General features: G+C 28.2%; 1 protein-coding gene across 4 annotated transcripts in view; it reads left to right on the top strand.

Annotated features, from left to right (window-relative positions):
- Positions 1-26,583, top strand: part of LOC111677206 (calcineurin-binding protein cabin-1-like) — a 637,283-nt gene that overhangs the window by 143,111 nt on the left and 467,589 nt on the right. For 3 of the 4 annotated variants that reach the window (XM_046947473.1, XM_046947468.1, XM_046947458.1), the window contains exons 7-9: positions 5,069-5,185; positions 14,085-14,384; positions 14,442-14,625. In XM_046947473.1, coding sequence (XP_046803429.1) covers positions 5,069-5,185; positions 14,085-14,384; positions 14,442-14,625 — 601 coding nt within the window. The remainder of the gene's footprint in view (positions 1-5,068; positions 5,186-14,084; positions 14,385-14,441; positions 14,626-26,583) is intronic. The other variant, XM_046947460.1, reaches the window with a different exon arrangement.

Consider the following 26,583-nt stretch of genomic DNA (forward strand, 5'->3'; position numbering starts at 1 on the left):
TATCATTACTTGGTAAAAAATATTGTGAATCTAAGTGATTTTCTAGACCTAGTATGAGAGCTATGACCAAATATGGATCGTTCGAAAAAAATTTTGTGAATCTAAGTGATTTTCTAGACCTAGTATGAGAGCTACGACCAAATATGGATCGTTCGTAAAACAAATTTTTTTATATACATAAATTCACTAATGTATATAAGAGCAATATTTATGCTAAATGTATGGTTATGAGTTATGTGCGTTTTTTCTGATTTTCGGAAGAAAACCTTGTATGTGTGTTTTTCTAAAAGGGACCTTATATGGGAGCTATGATCAATTATTGACGGATCGCAAAAAACATTTCACAATATTATTTCTCTGTATACTATGACCAGTTATGGACCGATTAGTAATATTTTTGTGAGCAATACTTGTCCCAAATTTAATATCGATATCTTAATTTAGTAATGAGTTATGCGCGTTTAAGTGATTTTCGGGAGGGGACCTTGGTTGGGAGCTATGACCAAATATGGACCGATCGAAAAAATCTTTCATTATAATATTTCTGTATATAAGAGCAATACTTGTTCCAAATTTGATATCGATATCTTAATTTAGTAATGAGTTATGTGCGTTTAAGTGATTTTCGGGAGGGGACCTTGTATGGGAGCTATGACCAAATATGGACCGATCGAAAAAATCTTTCATTGTAATATTTCTGTATATAAGAGCAATACTTGTACCAAATTTAATATCGATATCTTAATTAAGTAATGAGTTGTGCGCGTTTAAGTGATTTTCGGGAGGGGACCTTGTATGGGAGCTATGGCCAATTGTGGACCGATGGAAAATTTTTTTTCCTTGATATGATTTGTATTGACATAAAACTAAAATTGTAAAATTTTATGAAGATATCGATATTGTAACGGAAGTTTTTAACAATAAACACATTTTTCGGGAATATGTACATTTGTATGAGAGGTATATGAAATTATGAACCGATTCTGTGTTGATTCTGGCACCAATAGATATATCTCTGATATATTGATATATCTGATATATTGAAGATAAATGCTTTATTATGAAAAATAAATCACATTTAATATTCATAACTGGTGTAGGGTATCATATACCTTCTTACTTGTTTTTATGTAATCTTTGTCAAATCATGTTAGCCAACTCTGATTGTACATTAGTTATACAACTATGTTATGATTTCCCTCTTCTATCATCATGTCTCAACACGTGAACAGCTGAATGAATATTAGGTCTGTTCGCATACTCGATAATTTGTAACAATTTGCAACAATTGTTATTGGATTTCGTTCGCGTACTTTCGAAAACTTGCAACGAGAGAGTAAGAGAGCGGTAAAAATTACAGTTCGTTGATAGAGAATTTTTTGATTTTACTGAATTTTTTTCCCGAGGAAAAAATATCCAACTTATTTTTACAACATATGTATGATATATGAATATGAAAAAAAAAATAAAATAATTTGGTAAATTTTAATTTTTTTGAAAGAAATATATAAATTAATTACACACGAATATTAAAAAATTATTTGTAATTATATTTATTTTAAATTTACTTTCGAAAACTTGCAACGAGAGAATAAGAGAGCGGTAAAAATTACAGTTCGTTGATAGAGAATTTTTTGATTTTACTGAATTTTTTTCCCGAGGAAAAAATATCCAACTTATTTTTACAACATATGTTTGATATATGAATATGAAAAAAAAAATAAAATAATTTGGTAAATTTTAATTTTTTTGAAAGAAATATATAAATTAATTACACACGAATATTAAAAAATTATTTGTAATTATATTTATTTTAAATTTATTTATCATAAATTAGTTTTTAAAACAGTTTATTTGTCATGAAAAATCATAACAAATATTGTCAATCTAGCGCACAGTGGTATAGGAAAAAAAAAAGAGGGAAATAATTCGGTAACTTCTAAACGGTTAATCCGATTTTAATGAAATTTGGTATGCACAAAAAGGAGGTGTTGTCGAGTTTAATGATAAACTTTCATGTTTTATATATTTTATCATATTTTATCTGAAGAATTGTTCGGCCGTTCCGAATCTTATGAATTATATTTTTTATATTTACAGTATTGCTGCTGTATACAAGAGTAATATTTGTGGTAAATTTTGTGTAATTATCTGAAATAGGTAATGAGTTATGGGCGTTTAAGTGATTTTTCCGGAGGTACATTGTATGGCCAATTATGGACCGATGAAAACGTTTTTTGTATAAATTCTATTGACATAGGTATATGAAAGTAGTAACCGATTTATAGCAAAGTTGATCATGACAGTGTTGTATCTATGTTGTATCATCAATTTATCTGCAATAGTTTTTGTAAAAAGTGCAAATAAATATGTGAAAAATCGCATTTTTTTCGAGTGATTTTCAATACCGAACTGCTTAAGACAATAATGAATATTTTTAGTGAATTTTATGACAGACGGACATATCTAGATCGACTCAGAATTTCATAAGGATCAAGAATATGTATACTTGTTGGGTCTTAGATGAATATTTCTCAGTGTTACAAACGGAATGACAAACTTATGTATACCCTCTATCACCACTAATGGTGGTGGAATGTATAAAAAGAAGAAAATAATCTCAGTCGTGTAGGCATAGGGAAAACTAATTTTGCAGCCAAATTCAAGGAATCTCGATTGAATTCCCTCGAATTTTTTTCCGACTTTTGGGTTCTTTGATCGTTTTTCGATTATCAGCCAGATACGGTCATTTCTACCACTGCACAGTGTCAGATTTTGTCATTTTAGGGTATTTCAAAAACTATTAATGGTAAAGCCACGAATTTTTGAACTTGGTATTATCATGAAAAGAAAAATTTTTAGAAAAATTGGGCGAAATCGGGCAACTATACCGCCCACCTCCCATGTAACAGTAAGATTATTTATATATATTCTAAAGTAATTTTTATGTCATTAATTAAAATGGCTCGATTTCCGATTTAAAAAGCAAATTAAGAAACCATTTTAATCTTTTACTTAATATTTGTTGATCTGTGATTTATATTTAATGAATAAATCAACACTTTCAAAAATATTTAAAATTGTATAGGAAAGATACAGTGAAAACTCAACATACAACAATTTAAATTTTTCTTCAGAAGTTGACCAGTAAGCTTTTATTATATTGAAAATTATCTCTATAATAGTTTTTTATATATAAACCTGTCTCTAAGTATATAAGGTTTTATACTGCAGAAAATGGTCATTATTATAGTAGATTTCACTATTTTAATATTAGCACAATATTACACAGAAAAAAGTTTGAGCATAAATATTATGAACTGCTTTTATTGATAAAAGATAATAATATTTAAGAATAAGTTTCTAAATTGTATGATTTATTTTTTTTTTCAAACATAATCTAGAAGCCTTGACTTAAAATATTTCAAATATATTTTTATTTTCTATTTGTAAAAAAAATGTTTGAAATTTTCTTAGGAAAATTTTGTACTTTTTTATGATTTTTAGATTAAAATCGATTAATTCTGCGCATACTTGGCGTGATTTTATGAAGAATAGATATTCAACTATGTTTGCTGATGTCTTCTTGTTTAAGATTTTGTTTTTCAGCATTTGAATTTCTATATTTTTATATAAAATTCGCTAATAAAGGATTACTATCTACTAAATATGGAAACAGATTAGTAGAAAATAGATTTTGTTAGCATTTTTTTCGTGAATATTGCAGAAAAAAAGTAAAAATTGAAAAAATCACTCTTTACAAATTAATACACTCTATGAACTTTTAATATTTTGAATGAAAATGGTTTGGAAAAAAATTTATGTTCGATTCATGCAATTTATTACAAAATTCATTAAAGTTATGTATTATTTTTTTCTGTGTATGTGACAACTCTTTTCTATTGGTTAAATTATTTTTTGAAATACATATGCGATTCCAATCTTCATCAGCGGCTACGTTGAGGCCGGCTCAGTTTTTGAGCCGAAATATTACGGGCGGCCAGCTGCCGCCGATTTAGGCCGTCTCCGCTGTATTTCTGCAACCGAATTTATATCTATTATATAGATAATTTTTTTAACTTATTGCAGATTTTTATTGTTATCTAAATTATTTATAAATTAATGTTTTATATTTTTGTATGGAAAATATGAGTGATTACGGATCTTTATTTTTCTCGAATTGAGAGTTATTTTAAGTAAATTTTTAAAGAGTTATATAAATAGAAATTTTAAGGGAAGATATAAATAATTTTTAGAAAAATTTGTAGACTTAAATTTTAAATTCGAATTTTTGTAAAAAATGTAATATGAACATATTATTTACCCTATTTTAGGAGCGGTTTTTTGTTTAGTACTACATACAAAAGTGACATCGTAGACATTCATTCAAGATCTAATATAGTTATAGTTTTTTTGTTCAGTACTGCATACAAAAGTGGCATCGTAGACATTCATTCAAGATCTAATACAGTTTATAGTTTTCTCGATCGTACGAAACTACACCCGATTCTCTTTTAAAATTGTTATTTTCTGAGGATATACAGCAAATTAAAGGTTTTGAAATAAAAGTAGTTTACTGGTTGAAAATATAAGTGATGGGAGTAATATGTGCAGATCTACAACAATATAACGTTGATAAAAAATTTGCGATTATGTTTTTAAATAGTTTTTTAGAAATAAGAATGCTTTGCGTGGAAAATATAAGTGATGGGGTATGTTGTAATGCAAAATTTCATGAAGCATAAAATTCAGATCAAAAAGTTGATTCTGTTGCCAAATTTCTTAAAAATCGGTTCATGTTTTTTATATGTAGCTGTTATTCAAAACGTGAACATAAAAAAGTGCGTAGCATCCAATCGATACCATATAGATTGTTTTTACTTCTGAGGTTAGATCTATTAAATTCCAAGTTTTATGTAAATAAATTTATAAGGTATGTAGTGAAAGAGTAAAAAAGGATCACATATAATCGATCCGAAGAAGTTTTTTTAGCCCCGATTTTGAGAAATGTATTTTTTATTTATTAACTTGATAACATATTTCAATAACAAAACATTTATATTTACAGGTTACATTTCAGTTTAACTACATGGCATCAGTTAAAACCTAAGAATTATGAAGCTTCTTATCGGATGTGTATTCTTTATTTGGAATTAAGAATGGAAAATCTTTTAATTGGTAACAGGTATGAAATAATAATAATTACCCCACTACACTGCAAATAATCCATGCTCAACTGTACGAAAAAAATCTTAACTTCTATTTTCGTAACATTGAAAATTTCGTGTATAATACGAAATACTATTTAATAAAACCCTTTTCTATTTTTACGAATGTACGAAAACCTTTCCTAATATGTTCTTCTTAAATTTTAGCGAAATTAATAATATTAATTATATTATCATCAAAAAAACTACAAAACTTAAAAAAAAATTATATTATTCACGAATTATTTTCATAAAAAAATTAAAAATTCGTGTGGAGAATAATTTGAACTAAAATTAGAAAAATTATTTCAAAATGGCATAAATTAATATTTGGTAAATTTTACCATATTTAATCAAAATTCACTTTTTTCATTATACTAAATTATTTCGTACAATTTCGTACATATTACGAAAGAATTTCGTAGTGCGAAACAACGAAAGATTCATGCAATGTACGACATTTTTCGTATATATTAGGCATGGATTTTTTTAGTTTAGTAACTATTGCAATAACCAAAAATTAGGGAGTATCGAATAAAATTTTTATTGGATTCATGTATATAATAAAAATTCGATCTTTAGAGTTTGAGTCTTAATTATCAGAAAATACAGTATGTAAGCTACAATGAAAAAATGTAAGCTAAAAAAATTACGGTTCTGCTTTTAAATGCAGTAAATCAAGTTTGGATTTATTAAATTAAAAAACTAGTTGGGTTTAGTTAATTTCAATATGACGTATTTACAGAACAAAACCAAAATAAATTAATTTTGACAAACATTTTAAAATTTGTAAAAATTGTAATTTATAATAAATTTTGAATTAAGAATAAGGTTTTTTTTAACATACAAAAATAAAAAACTAAAGCGAAAATCATTAAAATATGCACTATAACCACAACCTCGAGTATGACAAATATAAAGACTAAGAAACAACTTTAAATATATATATTTAATTTATTTAAATATATATATTTTATTTCTGAAAGTGGAAAGCTTGATAGCAATTCTAATAAAATTTGGTAAATGAATGTATTTTTGTATAATTATATTTATTCCGAATTATCGTTTGGTAAGATGTAAGAACAAAAATTCATTAAGTTATCTTTTTATATGGACACACAGATCGACAGACTCAGAAATTGATACTGAACCGATACTTTAATGAACAAAATTTTACGTTACAAATAGCAGCACAAACTCAAAATACATTCCACACTTTAGTGGGTTTAAAAATTAAATTATGTAAAATTTTATATCATAGTAAATGTATTTTGTTGTTAAATCGAAATTTGTTGATATTAATTTCAAAAATTCTAAATATGTTAATAAAATTTGCAAAATAAGATATAAAAATGTTAGAAATATGAAAAATATGTGCAATTTAAAACAAAATATGTAATTTGTGCATTTATAACAAAATATGCAACAACAAATCAATGCCATTTTATAGCAAATTCTTTGATTCGAAAGGAAAACTAGTTACAAGTTATTTTGAGTTACTGACTAAAAACGTGTATGAATTCATAGTAAATGTGTTTAAATTGCTACAAAGTTTTCTATATATTTGAATTAATTTTTGAGGTTATGGAAACGAAGATGAAGGGTATAAAAACGCAAAATTTTTGTTACATTTGTTTACAACCGTATATATTTGCAAATAAAAGTGTTAATCAAATTATTATAAGGCTTTTTAAATGTCCAAACCCTTATGACTTTTCTTTAATGGGATGGCTCTGTTAGTTATGAAATTTATGAAAAAACTCTGGTAAGTTTCAAAGCATTTTTTTAAGTTTTGGTAGGTCTTTACAAAACTGTAACAAAAAGTTGCTATATTATTTATTACAGAAAAGATTAAAAAAAATATTTATATTATTCAGAATTTCATTTTTTAAAATAGAATTTCTCAATTACTTTTTTATAGATTTTAACTAGATTTCAATTAAAAATGAAATTTTAAATATAAAAATATCCTTTAATTTTTAATATTAAAATTATATTTTTCAACACTTTATTGGCCATATAGCGTTAGACATCTGAATCGGAGGTGCTACTTTCATGGTGTCTTAAATAAATTAAGAAACAATAAAAAATATTTTTCAAAATGTTAAATTATCTATAAAATTCATATGTGAGAAGATTTTAAACTGAAATAGTTTTAAATTCATATAGTGACATCTGTAATCTACCGATATTTGAGCCAAATTTCGAGCAAAATTTCAATATTTGGCTACTTAAGCCGTCCTCGGAAGTTGTGAAGTGATTTAAATATCATTGAATATTGATGAATTGAATGAATGCTCAACTAAGTTAAATTTAACATAAAAAGTTCACAAAACAATTTTTTTTTTTGAAAATTCAGAGTGTCGTACGTAGATTACTGTTTGGTAATTGATACTAGTACGATTGAAATAGTACAATTTATTGTAAAAATATAACATAAAATTCTTATAAAAAAACAATATTCATTATTATCCCTATTATCCCTTTTTTGCAGAAATATGCATTTATTTTGTGAAAAAATAATTAAAGTGAAGATTGAATGTGACATTTGATACCATTATTCTACTAGGTCAAATTACTCCAACTGCAATATCCCCGCGGAGCACAGTGTCGGATTTTGCACATTTAGGGGGCAAAACTCAAAACACCTCCTCTTTGTGCATACCAAATTTCATTAAAATCGGATTAACCGTTTAGAAGTTACCGAATTATTTCCTTCTTTTTTTTCCTATACCACTGTGTAACGTAAAGAAAGGCGCTATCTGAAAAAGGAGTGGATGTTTTACCATCATATGACAAAATAAATGAAAAGATGAAAAGCATTATACCATCTCCTATTGAAATAACTGATCGGAAGGCTGTTATTGGACTCGGCGCAGTACTCGAAAATACTGCTTTAAGGATTGCCTCTGACTTTTCTTCAGACCAACTAAAAAAAATAAATTCTTGTGATCTTCAACTCATTTGTAAGTGGGGATGTCAAATCAACACAAGTGTATCATCTTCCGAGTATAAAAATGTATTTATGGCATCGCTAGTTCCATTAAGAATTCAAAAGTATGCTGACAGCGATTCACCATCAACCAGTTTCGATGATATTTGGAAGAATTCGACTCCAGGATCCAATGCTTTTTGTAGGCCAATAATAGTATATAAAGGAATCCAAAACAACAGCGCAAGATTTAATAAATCGTATTAAAGCAGAAATTAAAAACTTGGAACCTCTAACAATCGAAATAGAAAATTATTCGTTTAACATGTCCTATTATTTAAAACTTACAATGATTAATGGGAAAGTTGGAAATGCCATTACAGGAACATCATCTACTTGGTACTGCTACATATGTGGTGATAAAAAATCATAATTTTCGAATATTTCCAAGCAAAGGTCAATAAATGAGGAAACATTACAATTTGGAATATCCCCCTACATGCTCGCATACGATTATTGGAATATTTTCTACATTTAGTATATGATTTAAAGTACAGAAGCATACAGGAAAATGCAAACAAAAGTGCAGATAATAATAAGGAGTTAATGGAAATGAGAGCCAGTGAGAAAAGAAGAATTCAAGAGGAATTTAAAAAGCGGATGGGATTAAATATCGATGGTAATACCGCTAGACGTTTTTTCAAACATTTTGAAACTACTTCCGAAATAACCAGAAATAATATGGATTTACTGCAAAAGGTCAATATTATTCTAATGGCGATAAATAGCAAGCATAAAGTGAACGCAACAAAATTTGGAGAGTATTCTACAAAAGTTTCTAAATTACTTTTGGAATTATATCCCTGGAAAGAAATGACACCTACAGTTCACAAGATATTATGCCACGGAAAGGTCATCATAAAACATAATATTCTGCCTTTAGGAGAGCTTACAGAAGAACCCCAATAATAGAGTAATAGAGACTTTAAGCATATTCATCAGTTTAGCTCAAGGAAGTGTTCTAGGCAGTCTCAAAATGAAGATATTTTTAATAATCTGATTCTATCTTCTGATCCTGTTTTATCTACTATAAGGAAACGTTGCATTTGCTACAAAACGTTAGCATTTGACAATATTCATGAATTTAAAGATTTATATTACACCGTACAACAAATTGGGAAAAATTGTTGCACACATGAGCAAGATTCTATACGTTGGAAACTACTTACTTGATATAGTTAAACTACATTTTTGGTTTTTTATTTTCTGATCGTTTCTTCCTTTTAAAGGACTTTAAAGTTTAAAAGGAAGAGTAAGTATAATTATATTTAGCTTAAATTTGGTTTGGTCTAGTAGGTCAATATAGGTATCGATTGAAAGAGGAGAATAACAGTATTTTTACAAATAAAATAGTTTTAAAATGTTAGAATAAAAAAAATAAAAAAATGTCCTTTTAAATTTTAATCCTTTAATATCCTTATTTTCTATAGTCAGTTTTTTTAGAAAAAAATATATGTTATATTTACAAATATGGAGTTGCAGACTCCCAAATTTCATGTCTTTATCTTTATTAGTTCTTTGTAAAAAAATTAAAAGTTAAGATGTATTCAAATTAAAAAAATTTTGTTGAGAATATTTTGTTTAATTTAATTAATTATATATACCAATTACCTACCCCCATTATCCCAATGTCTGTTAATTTTTATCCTAACGTTAAATTGACAGTTTTCAGACAAAATATCTACCAATTAAACATAACCGGTGGTTGAGATAATATGTCTTAAAATATATAAAATTTTATTTCGTATGATTATGACGATTTAGTGATTAAAACATGCATGTTCTGAAATCTAAAATCCACTTCAGGTTAATATGATAAGCGCAATATTAATATAATTGTAAAATATAATATAATTAATATAAACATTAATATCACGATGAAAAGCTACATAAAAAACGTTTATATATGTAGACATAAATCTCTCCTCTTAATTTTATAATATACGTATTAAAGGCCTGCTTATGATAGCGCACACGATATTTGTTTAAAAAATTGTCGCATTATTGTTGTCTTGTGCAGTCCTTTAATCTCTATTTGACTCTAGCCCACATTCGGAAAATTAGTTTTTCTTCAATATGTCGCAATTGAAATAAAATTCAACATAATTATTTTATTTGCTAAAATAAATCACATTTGAAAGAAATTTACAACTGGTGTAGGGTATGATATGCTCGGCCAAGTCCGGCTATACTTTCCTAACTTGTTTAAATATTTATGTATATCATGGTTTACTAATTGCACATGATATACCTTCGCACTATTGTATTTTTAATAAAAACTATATAATAAACTACTTTGATAACATTATTGGGATGTCAAAGATATTTTTAAAAGATATATAGAATTTAGAATAACTATAGAGTTCGGAATAATTGTGTTAAATTAAAAAGGAAAATATAATTTCCAAGAAAGGAGTTTAAACATGAAAGGATAAAAATGCAATATATCCTTAATCGATTGTTATCTTTTCATATTCTTCAAAGTTTCCACTTTTTTAACTTTTTATCATAGAGATAAAGAAACTCGGTTCCACAATAACAAATTTTTAATTTTTCTACATAATATTTTAACAAAAAAAGGACTTTGAAATTTTTAGAGGGGAAAATTTTATTAATTAATTTATTGAGATATTTAAAAAATATTATAAAAATTAAACAAATGGAGCTGTGAAGACCAAATTTCAGACTTTTTTACTCCATTCTAATGTCTTTATTATGAATATTTTTTGTTGAACAATTTCGTATAAAATTTCAAGGATAATAAAGGATAAACTTTTATAAGGATATTTTTTACATCTTTTTATTCTTAAAAAATAAAACAAAATACAAGATAAAAATACTGCAATTGTCCTCTTTAGTTTGATACCCATATTGTTATAATAGGGTGGCTTAAAATATTTTATAAAAATTTTTGAAAATTGTATGCACCTCAAATTTTAAAGTCCTTTTAAAAGGACAAACAATCAGAAAATGAAAAACTGAGTACGCAGTTATACCATATAAATTATGTGCTTTCGTATGTGTATGGTTTGGTTCGTGTGTGAAAAATGGTGTTGGACGGTGTTATCTTTTAGATATGGACTACTGTTACCGATTATTTTACAAAATTATATTAATTTATAAAAAAATAAAGACTATTTTTAAATAATTTAATTTTAATATAATTTTTTTTAGGGATAAGGAATAAAAGATTAATAGGTAAAAGTGGCTGTAAAAATTCATAAAAATTTAGGTAGTAAAACATGCCTAACAAATGTATGGATGAAAATAGTAGTACTAGGTAAATTCTCTAAAAGATGTTGAGTTTTCCCTAATTAATTTGTAACTTAAAAAACATTAGGTAGGCATGTTATATATCAATGGAAAGGTAATTAAAAAATGTTTTTTATTCAGTTTTTGGGAAGATACAAAATTTTCAAATTGCAATAAAAATTTTATTTATGAATATTTATTGATGAAATTTTACAGTAAGGTAGATTTTTTTACTCAAAATCCAAAATTAAATAAAAATTTTCCTATTATAAATCCCGGAATTCCCAAAAACGTTTTAAAAATCCCAAAAAATGGGAAAATTATATTATAGAAATTACAAACGAAATGACAAACTTATATATACTCTTCTCATGAAGGTGAAGGGTATAAAAAGGAGCTACAGACTGAAGGTTATGAAGTGAAGTCCATATATTTAACAAGGACAAAATTCCTCAACCAATGTTAAGAGTTGAAATTACTTTTAACTCTTCACAATTGAAGAAAAAGGGTGACACTTAACCCAAATATAGTTTAAGATATCTTCTTAATCGCAAAATAACTGAAGAGGAACTCATTAAACGCAGAGGTCCTCCTCAATGCCTAAATTGCCAAGAGTTCGGTCACACCAGAGCTTTCTGCAAATGACCATCTGTTTATGTGAGATGCGGAGACATCCATAAAAGCCAAAATTGTCCCCACCCAAAAACAGATAACAATAAAAAATGCAGTAACTGTGGTCAAAATCACACTGCTAACTATCGCGGATATCCATTATATATACACATGCAACAATCAAATAAGGCCAGAAGACCTCAATATAAAACTTCTAACTTCCCAAGCCTTCCTAATACCTCTAGTGCTCAATATAAAAGTAACAAATAATGAAAGTAATACCATGTTATTTTCATATGCACATGCATTACACGAGGGTGTACCCGCACCAGAAACAAATTCTCAACGCTCTGTATCTAATTCAAACCATGAACAGTTTCATGGCAAATATGCAAAATATGTTTCAACAATTAATGCAGAACCAAAGCATGCTCATGCAGGACCTACTAAATAAGAAATAAATTCCCTAAGTATTTGTTTTTGGAATGTTAACGGCCTTAACCAACACAAGAATGAAGTAGAACAATTCCTGCTACTTCAGGAATGATACCAAAAGATGCGTGTCATCATACCGTCCCATTAGCCTGTTGTCTATATTCTCAAACCCTTTTAACCCTTGAAAGCTTTATAGTACGCCTTAACGATAATTGCATTATTCCTGACCAAATAAATCAAGAAAGATTCAGTAAAATCTCAAAATATGGGTTGAAGACCTCATAAAACTGCTCTGATACAGGATAATTTGATGATAATAGAATTCGAAAAATTCCAAATAATTACTCCTCTAGGATAGCTATTAATAAAAAGTTCGAAATAAGTACTCCTATTTTTAATCCCATGGAAAATTAGACTGGCCTTGGTTGTACTCGACCTGCGGGAAAACGTCTTAGTTTAAGAAAGAATAGTTTTATTCGTCTACTCATTGCTAAAGATAAAATAAACAGGTCGAATTAATATGAAAAAATATCCTTTTTTATGGAAAGGTGAAAGATACTGGACCGAAGAATATTAAGTTTAGCGGAGGCAAAATTATGGTATAGAACTATTTTTTAGGGCAAGGTATTGGTCAAATTCAATTATAAAAATATACTATGTATGGTATAAGGTAGAGATCCATTAAAAAAACATATTCCTCCCCTGTGGAAACTATGCTCGTAGTTTGGAGATTTAAAAACGACAACTTTCGAGTTGCAATCGAATGGCTAGACTTGAAAATTATACCTGTATAAAAGTGACCTGTCTATTCACCATATACCAATCTCAGAGAAAATCTATGGAAAACAGTAGTTCCAAGATATGATGCATCAAGATGTCGTGCAGCAATACAGAGTAAAAGATACTGAACTATATTCTGAGTTTCTGACAAGTTGTGACCAATTTTGTTAAGATAATACCAAAGTTTCCATTGTTTTGTCAGTAACAGTAAATTTAAAGCTAAATTAATTATATTCATGAAATGAAATTTGGGTATATAAGGATATATACAAATAAAATTCTAAAAACAAACAAAATTTTTTATTAAAGTTTTGGGTTTTCAGTCCGTTTGTGATTTAGAAAATGTTTCCATTGATTTGTCACACACTGCACAGTGGTATAGGAAAAAAAGAGGGACATAATTCGGTAACTTCTAAACGGTTAATCCGATTTTAATGAAATTTGGTATGCATACTAGTCTTGATGACCCTGATGAACTTTATAATTATAGGGCCTCATTTGACCCTAGCCCCTCTAAAAAGCCCCCATCAAAATTTTACTTAAATATCCACATTTTTATTAAACAGTAAATGGCTTTAGTATATCTGAGGCAAGGTACAATTCAACTTAAATGCTTTATTATGAAAACTAAATCATTTTTCATATATAGGGTATTATATGGTCGGGCGAGGCCAATACATGGAATATGTATTGTGGTTTTTTATTCGAGAACGCCTCAAAAAGTATTCTATAAAAATAAGCCCTCTGTTAGAAGTAATTTTGCAGTTTTAATAACTTGACATTAATAATTTTTAACATTCATTTAGTGTATATTTTTACAATTTTAGTGATATATGGCATGTTGTGTTTCATCACCTACTTTGCAACATTGGGAGCTGTCACATAATTGCTACAAAAAATATTGATACTTATCGCTTAAAACTTATTTACCTGGAATATTTAATGTTTAACAGGGATCATTGTAATAAGGAATGTCTTTCGTGTTTGCAACAAATGTGTGATATTTTAGAACGAAAAGATCATTCTTATATATTACATTTACCGAATTTGGGAAAATCGTGTCTAAATATAAATTATGTCAAAAACCTCCAGTTAAAATATAAACGGTAATTTATTTTTTTGTTTAGTTAATAGTGTACATTAATTTTGTGTTAATTCTGCAGACAAATGGATGTTAGCAATATACCAAAATTATATGAAGAGGGATCGTGGGATAAATTGGCAAACATCATTAAAGTGAATATTGAATCCAGTGGAAATCAGTATAGCAACGAAGGTTGGTTAAAAGATTTTTGCGTACAAATAGAAATTCTTTTGCAATCGCTTTGGATTATGGAGTCTTATGAGGTAAGTAAATCTAAAATTGTTTTAAATAACAAAAAATAAATAAATATAATTTTGAGACCATTTGTTAATATTTTTGTGGCCACAAAGAAAAAGGACATAAGTTGCTTTTTACAAGTTTTTAGGAGAGCATTTTTAAACTTTAAACCCGAATACAAGATCAAGGATTGGTAATTTTTACGAATATATCTAAAGCAATAGTATGAAAATAATTACCTTATTATTTTCTGTTGTTATGTATAGCCAACATACATGGGAATACTGCAGTATAATTTTGCTGCATTATGCATTTCAGTAAGCAGTAAATTTTTATTGGTTACTGAAAAAATTTCAGTATTTAGTATATCTTTAGTATTCAGTAAATTTTTACTGAATACTGAAAAAATTTTCAACAAACATTAAAAATACTGGTAATGCAAATTATACTGAATATTGATTTTTTTTCATTAATAAGTAAAATTTTCAACCAAAATGCATTGATAGTAAAAAAATATTATATATAACTAAAATTCTCATACAACTATAATCATATTGATCTCTTTTACTCTATTTCTATTAATAATCTAATATTACAAAATATATTAAATGCTTCCAACAACTTTTTATTGGCCGACAAAATTATATAAAATTTGTACATAGCTAAGTTCATATCTTCTGAAAAGATTTACAACACAAAATAATAAAATTAATCTTACCATAGCTACTTGTGATAAAATATTGCATTTCTTTGCAGTAACCAGTAAATTTATTGCAATTTTTTACAGTAATCAGTAAAATTTACTGAATACTGAAAATTTGTTCAGTAACCAGTAAAAACTTACTGAATATTGAATTTTTTTCAGTAATCAGTAAAACATTATTGATTACTGGAAAACTTATTTTTAATGCATTTTTACTGCTATTGTAAAGTACCCATCTATGATAGCCAAAAACGAGAAATCGGCTAAAAACAACTAGTGTAGTTTTTCCATATTCTTTAAAGTATGATTATGTTAATATATATTTAGTTATAATTGTTTTTCAAAATTACTTTGTTAAACTTTTATTTATATCATGAGAAATGTATTTTATCCATTTGAATTTTTGTCTAAACACTTATCACATTTTTAGATATCTTGTTTTTCCTCTTCATAAAAATACAAATGTTGTGTTTTATGTTGTTATTATTACAAATTTTTTTTTAAAACTTCTGTGAGGACATACCTATAATGTCTATTATACATTCCGATCAGAATGGTTTGAATCCTTTTTTAACAAAATTATTAAACCATTAAAACCTCATTAAAGAGAAATCGAAGGGTATATTCGGAAGATGACCACCCTTATGATGCCATGAAAGATTGTTCCGTTGTTTCGGCGACAGTACCTAGAGACATATTTGGTAGTCTGAAATACCCAACAAAATGGCTCAGGATCCCTCTTTTATGAACCTTTATATGTGACAAAGGAAATAGGAATTGCCAAAGTCAATAATTGCCCCGACAATTAGTCACCTAGCAATATATCCTGTTGAGATGGCAACAGCACCGAAGAACTTCTCCGAACTTTCCCGATCTTTCACCAATTTTTGTAAAGTTCCATTTCCATGACCATAAATATCACTCTACCGGATGACAGGTAATCCAACATATTCTTCTTTGCACACAGACCTGTTTGAAGAGAGAATTATCCAATCCATTAGGGAAGGATATATCAGTCTTTAAAACAACATTATCTTCCCGCGATTTTGAGTATTAAACCACAGACACTATGTGGATCCCGAAGGAACCTTAACCAACTGACCAACCAGGACAGGTCCTCCAAGCCAAATTAACCTAAGGCGAAGACGAAAATACATTTGACATCACCAGTTTATAGTCCTCTGTTCCCGGGATTGCAATAACACCAAGTTAGAGATTTTACCAACGTAACATGCCCCCGGGAGTACAACCTCGAAAAACAAAGGAGAAGCTAGATGGTGGAAATGAAAAAGAGAGCTTATTTTCTCTCGAAAGCTGTCAAAATTGAGAAGGTTCTGATTGGAAGGGCTGTTAAAGAGGAAATCAAGAAATCAATAATAAACAAATTACGACATACTGCTGCTTTGCACACAGTGTTATATTGAGTTAACAAAAAAATCAAATAAAAAATTTTGTAAACTTAATTTTCTATAAATAAAGCTTATGTGATTGAAATACGATTATTAAATTACAATTATCTCAATCACTAAGTTGAATTCTTTTCGAAATTAATGCTTTTGTGAATATGTCTGCAATTGTACATCTGTTGAGATTGATTCTAATTCTATAACGCCTTTTATAATGTACTCACGAACAAAATAAAATTTTACACAACATGCTTTGACCGTTTACTTTCAACGTTCTTGGCTATACCGAAACATCCACTATTACCTACACAGATAGTAACTGCTTTTTCGTTTAAAAGTATATGAAGATCTAATTATATACTAAAAATATATAAATAGAAACCGCAAAACTAAGAGCAATATATTCCGCTTCAATGGATGACGTTGCTGCTACTTTTTGTTTCTTACTGCTTTAAGATACTGTGCAACCAAATACTTTAAAAATATAACCGCTTAGAGATTTTCTATCTTCAGAGTCTGAAGCCCCGTCGCCATCTACGAAACCAATAATTACATTTTTATCAAAATGTCTTGAATAAATTAGTTTTTATAGCATTTGATATAACGAACTATATGTTTTTAATATGTTCAATGAATATTACTTGGATTGTTTTGAAATCTTCCCATCTGGTAACATATGTCTTATCAAACACTTAACATAAGCTATATTAACAACATTTCGCGATATGGATTCTTAGTTTGTATATTTTATTTATTTTGTAAAAGACAATAATCAAATGTTGACTTAATTTCTTAATACTATTTCTTGATCATATTCAATATTTGTTCCCAAGTGATATTGCAAAAGTCCACAAGCCGACATTTCGGTTCAGTTATCACCTCTTCTTTGTTCTCACTAGAATCTTCATTAGAATCATCATGATTAATATTAGGATTTTCTTAAATTGATTATTTTTCATTATTTTTCCACAGAAACACAGGCATTATTCTTCTCTTGTTCGTTTCCTTGATATAAAATTAAAACATCTCTAGCTGTAATTTTTAAATTAAACGTAACATTCTATGCCCGACTTCTAATATCTCGGATCCTTCCCCAAAATCTTAAATTGTGGCTATACAATAATAAAGAGCATTTAATTATATGAAATAGGCTTTTGAAATGCTCACTTCAATGCATAAACAGCAATTTCATAGATATTTAAAAATGTTCAAATATTCATTATCAACCGTTCTCAGAACAAATAATTAATTTGTCAGAAAAACCGTTGAAAACTTTTTTTGAGTTATAAAACTGTTATTTTTTCAGTTACAAAAAAGTTGTGTCAGTCACACTCTACGATTAAAGATATGTTAATAACATTTCCAAAAATATAAAAATTATTTTTTTGCCACGCCTAGAAATACCGCCTTGTTTATTCTTGTTTATAATATATTACGCTGCCATTTTGAGTCCGATCGTAACATATCATATGGGCAATTCTATACAATTGTATGTGACATTCGCACGCCTTCAGAGTGGTATAGATTTTTTGTAAAATTAGGAATACTTGGAAAACAATTTTGTCATTCTGTTCTATTTAAAGAATACTATATTTACAAAAGGAATCATCCCATTCGGAACCTTGTTTTCCAAAATATGGATTAAAATATGGCAATATCATACGTGACAAAAAACGGAAGTGCTTTTAAAGTACATATAAATATGTACAAAAATCTGCGAATTCTGTAGGTGTATCTTTTTTGTTTTAACTTCTTACACTATGGGAAATATTTTTCATTAGTAATCCATAATTTTTAAATAAAAAAATATTAGTATAAATTTATTATGAACTTCTTTAAATATCGTACGTGACATATCGTATGTGACAGATTTTTCTCCTGACATTTTTTAGGTTATATGATATATATTTTGGAAATATATGCATACACACACTCCAACAAATTAAAAGGTGCAGGAAAGTGCAGTCGGACATGGCCGACCTATTTTTAAGCAATTTATAGATAAAAATAAAAAAACTGGAGTTATATGGCGACTAGGGACCGATCCTCGTAAAATTCTAGGGTGTGATTTTAATTGATATAAAACTTATTTGTGCCAAATGTTATCATAATACTAGTGATTAGAGGTGAGTTACGGACGTTTTAGTGTTTTTCTGAAATTAAACTTTGAATGGAACTAGGGTCAAATGAAGTCCAATCGTTATAAAAATTGGCATAAAGGTTTAGGCTTATAAACATTTTAGATCTGCCGATTTTTGAAGGGATAGTATTATAATTATAATTTTGGGGTCCTTCCCCAAAATCTAAAATAAAATTACATGAAATATAAGTTTTTAAAATGCTCACTTTTATTCATTAAGAGATATCCTTGCTTTTCCCGTTTGCAGTATACAGTGCATCCAACAGACAGACGTTCGTTGACTAGATCTTCATAGAATATTATAAGGACCCAGAATAAATGTATATATGAACTTTTGTGAGTCTACGACTACGATAAGTTACAAACAAAAGCAGTTTACCCCAATATTTGGTATAAAAAGAGATAATGTACCCATAACCGAGTGTTTATGCAATCCGAAAAAAATTTGACATCTATGTAATTAATAGGCAAGGCGATTTTTTGGGACCCCTTTTACTCCTACAGTATACATTCGATATTAGCAAGAAAATATATCATCTTAAAGGATTTTATTCTCATTAATATTACATTACATGTAATATTATAAAAGTCATTACTCTAAACATTTTATAAAAGAAATAGTTTTCAAGAAAAACTTTTATTTTTCAAGTAAAAAAATTTAACTTAAAATTGATTTTTATATTTCATTAAAAAATATAAAAATCAAAAATAATCGTTATAATTTAAAAAAAAAAATAAAACTTAATAAGAAAATTTTTTATTTTCTGTGTAATATATAAAACTCAAGAAGTAATAATTAAATTATGTTTTTTAAATAAAATTAAAAAAATAAAAATCATTGTTTTAACTAAAAATTCATCTTCAAAGAAAAGAAATGGTATATTCAATAAAATTTTAATCTTAATCCTTGTATTTAATTTTTTTGTTTTAAATTGTAAGAATTATCATTATTTTCTGCCCATGCATAAAAATACTTTTAGTAAAATATAATATAAACTATTTAATCCTATTTATTCGGATTAATGACAAAAAATCTATATTTAGTCTACTTATACTTTCATTAGCTTTAATAAAATTACACAATTTCAAAAAGTATACAAAAATGTCAATAAAAAACATAATTTAATTATCAAAGCATTTTTTGAGCATAACTTGAGATATGAACTTTTTCATTTTTGCCACAGATTTTTTGTGTGTACCGTAAATTCCGAGTTATCCCTTTTAAATTCGAGCGTTGATGGTTTAGTTAGAAGAAACCTTGTAGTACTGAGGTCTACCATTACCTATAACAATAGGTGCATCACTATCACAAATCGTCGTCCCAAAAAAAGATATCGCATTAAGTTTCAAAATAGGTTTTGTATTCAATTTTCCAATTTAAATATTCTTTACTATTAAATTCTTTTTTACTTTTAATATAAGATTTACTTTTTACTTTCTTCTTAAAAAGGTAGCAGTTTTATTATTATTATTCTTTTTTTATTATTTCTATGCAATAACCCTTGCTTATGGTGCTTTTGGGGAATTTAACCCCTTCGGAAACACGTATACCACTAGATTTTAGTGACCTTGTGTATTGCTTATTTTAAGTTTTTTATTACAAATTTTAAGTTGTTATATATTTTTTATTTTCATTTCTCATGGTACCATTTGAATTTAAGGATCATTTATTTGAGGTATAAAAGTCCTCTAGGATTCGAAGTTATATTCCTCAATCCTAGCCACCACCTTTTTAAGTTCGCCTTGACTTATGCCATATCTTCACTAGTAAACTTGGTTGAAGTCGCGAAGTCCTTAATAAACCTCTTATAATAAGAAGTTAGCTTTCTAGGTTTAACTTCTTATTATTTAACTTCTTTTTTAGATCGACAACGGTTTTCTTTAAAAGCAGTCTTTTTTTTAATTAAAGTATCTAAGACACTGAAATACTTTCCTTAGGCTTTCTATTATGTCGTCAATATAGACATAACATATTTATACCCTACACCACTTCACAGTGGGGCAGAATCGAAATTTTTTGGAAATAAATCTGGCATTTCTAAACGGCTGATCCGATCGGGATAAAATTTGGCGTGAGCGTAGCCAAAGAGTATTCGAGTTTAAGTTTTGAAGATGAACCCTGTAGATGACCCAGGGACGGCGCTGTGGCGGCTCAAAGTAGAATACCTACGACATGTAAAATTTTTAAACTCGTGCCAGTTTTTTTGTTTTTCACCCAAATAAAAAAATTTTTATATTTTCTGAAAGCGCTCGACGAGATCTTATCTCTTATAATATCCGAGTTATAGGCATTTAGAAAATTTAGTGATACAAAATTTACCATAGCTTGGTCCGGTTTTTTTTTTTGAATACCGGGCGTGATTTTGGACTAAATGGAGTCAATTTTTTGTTATTAGTTAAACAATAAAATTTCCAATAATATACAAAATATTAATAGCAGATCCAAAAATATACGTTTTTTAATTTAAAAATTCAAAAAATTTTAGATTTTTGCCGTTTTTTTGCCAAAAATGTGTCTTAACTCTTTTATTAATAAAATAAAATGTTCTTTAAGAACATAAAACAATTCTATAAATCTCTAAAAGATATCTTTACGCAGAATGCTTTGGCGTAAAAAACTTGACCTATTTTTTGAAAATGTTGCCACTGCGTCCTTCCGAATATGACCTATTTTCTATCAAAACTTCAACTTTAGGCGACATGTTCTAAAATCCCAAAGCTGTGATCAGAAAAATGAAAGCAGTTTTAGAAACCTCAATATGTTTTCTAATTACTACAAAAGTATTTTCCCAGCCCTGAAAGAAATGTGGACCCTATGGGCAAAAATGTAAAAAATCCCTTTTTTGGGATTTTCATTCCTATTTTTGGAAATTGCGGGATGCCCTTTGACCTTTTCATTTTTTTTGCATTTTCTTATTTGAAATGATAAATTTAACAAGCGTTAAAGATTTCATTGAGTTTTGTTCATAAATAAAAATTTTGTCATATATTACATATTTTTTAATTTCTAAAACTATTATTTATATCAAAATTTTAATAGGGTCGCAGATAGCTACAACAATTTAGTCCATATTTATCCCTTAATATCATTTTTGGTTAGATATAGAAATTCTCGATTCTTTACAAAAATGTTCAAGCCAATATCTCAATTGCGTTCAAAAATATGTTCATTTAAACCTGTATCATTTAATTTCATATTTTTCATATTTTAGTATTAAGTATGACAGAACATATTTGAATCATATATTTACCTATTTTCTATTTGTTTGCTTATCCTTATAATTGAAAGGTCATATTATGCTTCAATTTTCAGAAATTTATAACTATTTTTTACCTAAATTTTTGCGACAGATCATTTCGTTCTGTTTCGTCATGTAGGTAAAAATATACAGGTAATGATAATTTCGATGCATTCGCTAATAAGAAATATCAATGACTGAATTACATTTTTTTGTTTTTCACCCAAATTCAAAGATTTTTATATTTTCTGAAAGCGCTCGACGAGATCTTATCTCTTAAAATATCCGAGTTATAGGCATTTAAAAATTTAGTGATACAAAATTTACCATACCTTGGTCCGGCTTTTTTGAATACCGGGCGTGATTTTGGACTAAATGGAATAAATTTTTTGTTGTTAGTTAAACAATAAAAATTTCAATAATATACAATATAATATACAAAATATCAATAACAGATCCGAAAATATACGTTTTTTAATTTAAAAAATCAAAAAAAAAATAGATTTTTGCCGTTATTTTTTTGCAAAAAATGTGTCTTAACTCTTTTATTAATAAAAAGCAATGTTCTTTATGAACAAAAAACTATTCTATAGATTTCTGAAAGATATCTTTACGCAGAATGCTTTGGCGAAAAAAACTTGTCCTATTTTTTGAAAATGTTGCCACTGCGTCCTTCCGAATATGACCTATTTTTTTTTATCAAAACTTCAACTTTGGGCGACATGTTCTAAAATTCCAAAGCTGTGATCAGAAAACTGAAAGAAAATGTGGACCCTATGGGGTCCACATATTCTTATTTGAAATGATAAATTTAACAAGCGTTGAAAATTTCATTGAGTTTTGTTCATAAATAAAAATTTTGTCATATATTACATATTTGTTTAATTTCTAAAACTATTATTTATATCAAAATTTTAATAGGGTCGCAGATAGCTACAAAAATTTAGTCCATATTTATCCCTTAATATCATTTTTTGGTTAGATATTCTTTACAAAAATGTTCAAGCAAATATCTGAATTACGTTCAAAAATATGTTCATTTAAACCTGTATCCCTTTAATTTCATATTTTTCATATTTTAATATTAAATATGACAGAACATATTTAAATCTTATATTTACCTATTTTCTATTTGTTTGCTTATCCTTATAATTGAAAGGTCCTATTATGCTTCAATTTTCAGAAACTTATAACTTTTTTACCTAAATTTTTGCGACAGATCATTTCGTTCTGTTTCATTTATGATCATGTAGGTAAAAATATACAGGTAATGATAATTTCGATTCATTCGCTAATAAGAAATATCAATGACTGAATTACAGGTTATAGTAATATAGTAATATATATAATTGGTATATAATTAAACTTCTCAGATTTTAAGTACCATATTTTATAAATCTACAATGAAGATTACATTAAAGTACGAAGAGTGGTGTTCCGTTTTATGGAGTGTATCTTTAAAAGGACCAGAAATTGACATTTCAAATTATATAAAAACTATATATTGTAGTACTATAAAACTATAAAAGTAGACGAAACAGGCATATCAAAAATTGAAAACTTTTTAAAACGTTTTGATGTAAAAAGTAAGTCTGTGGATGGAAATCAAAAGAAATTTCGATTAAAATTTTGTAGTTATATGAAAACTACTACGGAAATCTCAACTTACAACACATCAACAGGAGCGCCTTGCAAGTCATACGAAGACTTATGGTCAAGATCAAAAAAAAAAAAAAAAAAAAAAAAAAGAGGGTCACACAAAAACTTTTTTCAATCTCAAATAAGGAAATTGCTGATACATTTAACGAAATGCTGAAAAAAGAACCAACCAACCTATGGATGACGTACTTATTGCAACTATTCTTCCTAATGCATCACCAAAACGACTTAAGCGAATTGTGGAAAGTATACCAACTCCAACATCACAATCAAATTTTACTGAAGAGGAAGCAATAGCGCTTATGCTGGTACTGGGTCTCAGTCGAAATAAGTGCCAAATATTAAGGAAATCCCTGCATGAAAAAGGACACAATATATTACCATCATACAAGGCGATCAAAAAAAACTATCCTACCATCACCTATTGCTGTTAATGATGTGGAAGCTTGTATTGATATATCATCTTTGCTCGAAAACACAGCATCAAGAATTGTGTCAGACTTTTCAGAAGATCAACTAATGAAAATTAATAACTGTGATGTTGTCTTAATGTGTAAGTGGGGATGTTTATCAGCACTTCCAGAATACAAACAAGGTTGTGGAAGTCGGACATTAGCAGACTACAAAAGTGTATTTATGTCATCATTAGTGCTATTACGAACTCGTTCATATTCCCTTAATCCATCATCGTCAAGCATCGGAAATTCATTTGAAGATATATAGATCAATACAACTCCGGGTTCAACAAATTTTTGTAGACCTATTGGATTTGAATATATAAAGGAGTCAAAGAAAACAACAAAAGATTTAGTGGAATATTTAAAATATGAAATAAATGCACTGGATCCCATTTGCATAAAAATAAAGGAATTCTCTATTAACGAATCATATCAGCTAAACTTATCAATGATTGATGGAAAGGTCAGCAATGCCATAACAGAAACTTCTTCCTTCTGGATATGCTCAATACGTAATGAGAAAAAGTCGCAATTCTCAAATATAAACAAAAGCAGAAGTATTAACGAAGAAGCCCTGTCTTTCTTAATTTCACCACTTCATGCCAGAATACGATTTTTGTATTACTTTTTACACATAGCATACGACCTCAAATATAGAAGTGTGCCAGAGAATCTTACTAAATCAACAAAAAATAATGAAGAATTGAAAGAACTGAGAGCTGCGGAAAAAAAGCAGAATCCAAGAAGAATTTAAAGTTCAGATGGGATTAAACATTGACAAACCACTTCCAAGTTGCGGTAGTACAAATGACGCACAGTGGTATAGGAAAAAAAAAAAGAGGGAAATAATTCGGTAACTTCTAAACGGTTAATCCGATTTTAATGAAATTTGGTATGCACAAAAAGGAGGTGTTGTTGAATAGTAAACATAAAATTAATTGAAATCGATTTGAGGATTATACATCTGAAATTTCTAAATTAAGGAGTGAGATCGAAAAATTCTTAACACACGTTTTTCATTACATTTTTCAACCAAAGTATTATTTGATTTTTTTGATCAAGTTACCTTTGAAAAACATGTTAGTTATTATGTCTAATGTCAATTATATTAATTTTTTTGTTAATCTGATTAAAATGAGTGACCAGAAAAAAGTGCGTACTGAAATTATTAAATATTTTCAACTAAACCCAACTTGGTCTTACAAAAAGTTGGCCAAACATACAAAGGTCTGCCGTCAAACTGTTTCCAATGTTATTAAACAGTACCGGGAGAACTTGTCAGTTGATAGAAACCTGGTTCAGGTAGAAGGAATGGTCCACATGATGTTTCTAAAGCCAAAAAAAATAGAACGCATTTTTAAAAGAGCTCCCAACACATCGGTAGGAAAGCAGCTGGGTTAGCTCAGTGCTCGGACTATTTGGTACGAAAAGTTAAAGCAAATGCAGGTTTAAAAACAAACAAGGCTCAAAAAGTTCCTGACAGGAACGCTGCTAAAAATTTAGAGGCCAAAAACAGAGCACGGAAATTGAAGTCAAGTTTTTAAAAAATATTCTTGCTGCATAATGGATAACGAAACGTATGTTCTGGCAGATTTTTCGCAACTTCCAGGTCAAAAGTTTTATGTTGCTGATGCTCGAGGGAATGTTGAAGAAAAGTTTAGGACCCAAAAGCAGACAAAATTTCCCAGAAAGTTCTTGGTATGGCAAGCAATATGCAGTTGCGGCAAAAGAAGCCAATCATTTGTTACAACGGGCTCTATAAATACCGAAATTTACATCAAGGAATGTTTACAAAAAAGGCTGCTTCATTCATAAGACTTCATAATGTGTCCACTTATTTTTGGCCTGACTTGGCATCCTGTCACTATGGTAAACATAAGCCCTTGAGTGGTACAAGAACAATAATGTGGTATTTGTACCAAGAGAGGCAAATCTTCCAAACTGCACGGAGCTAGGCCAGTGGAGAGATATTGGGCTCTTGTTAAAAGAGAAAAGAGTACAAAAAAGGTGTCCAAAAGTGTGGTAGATTTTAAACGGAGATGGACTACATGTTCGAGCAAAGTGACAGAAAGCACTATAAAAACGTTAATGCAAGGGTTTCCGAAAAGGGTTCAAAATTTCATCACTAGTGATTAAAACTATAAAAATTATTTTTTTTTTGTAAATTGTAATAATAATTTGAATCAAATAAAAAAAATAAAGCTGTAAGTTTAGTGGTTTCTTTTTTATAAACATATATGTATGTTAATAATTTTTCGATCTCACTCCTTACTTGTATCTCTGTATCCATGGAGGGAACTAACACCAACAGTACAGAAAAGTATTGTGTCATGGTCAATTAATAATTGAATCGAATATTCTTCCACTTGGAGAGTTAAC

Source organism: Lucilia cuprina, chromosome 2 (genome assembly GCF_022045245.1).
Source record: "Lucilia cuprina isolate Lc7/37 chromosome 2, ASM2204524v1, whole genome shotgun sequence".
NCBI lineage: Eukaryota > Metazoa > Arthropoda > Insecta > Diptera > Calliphoridae > Lucilia > Lucilia cuprina.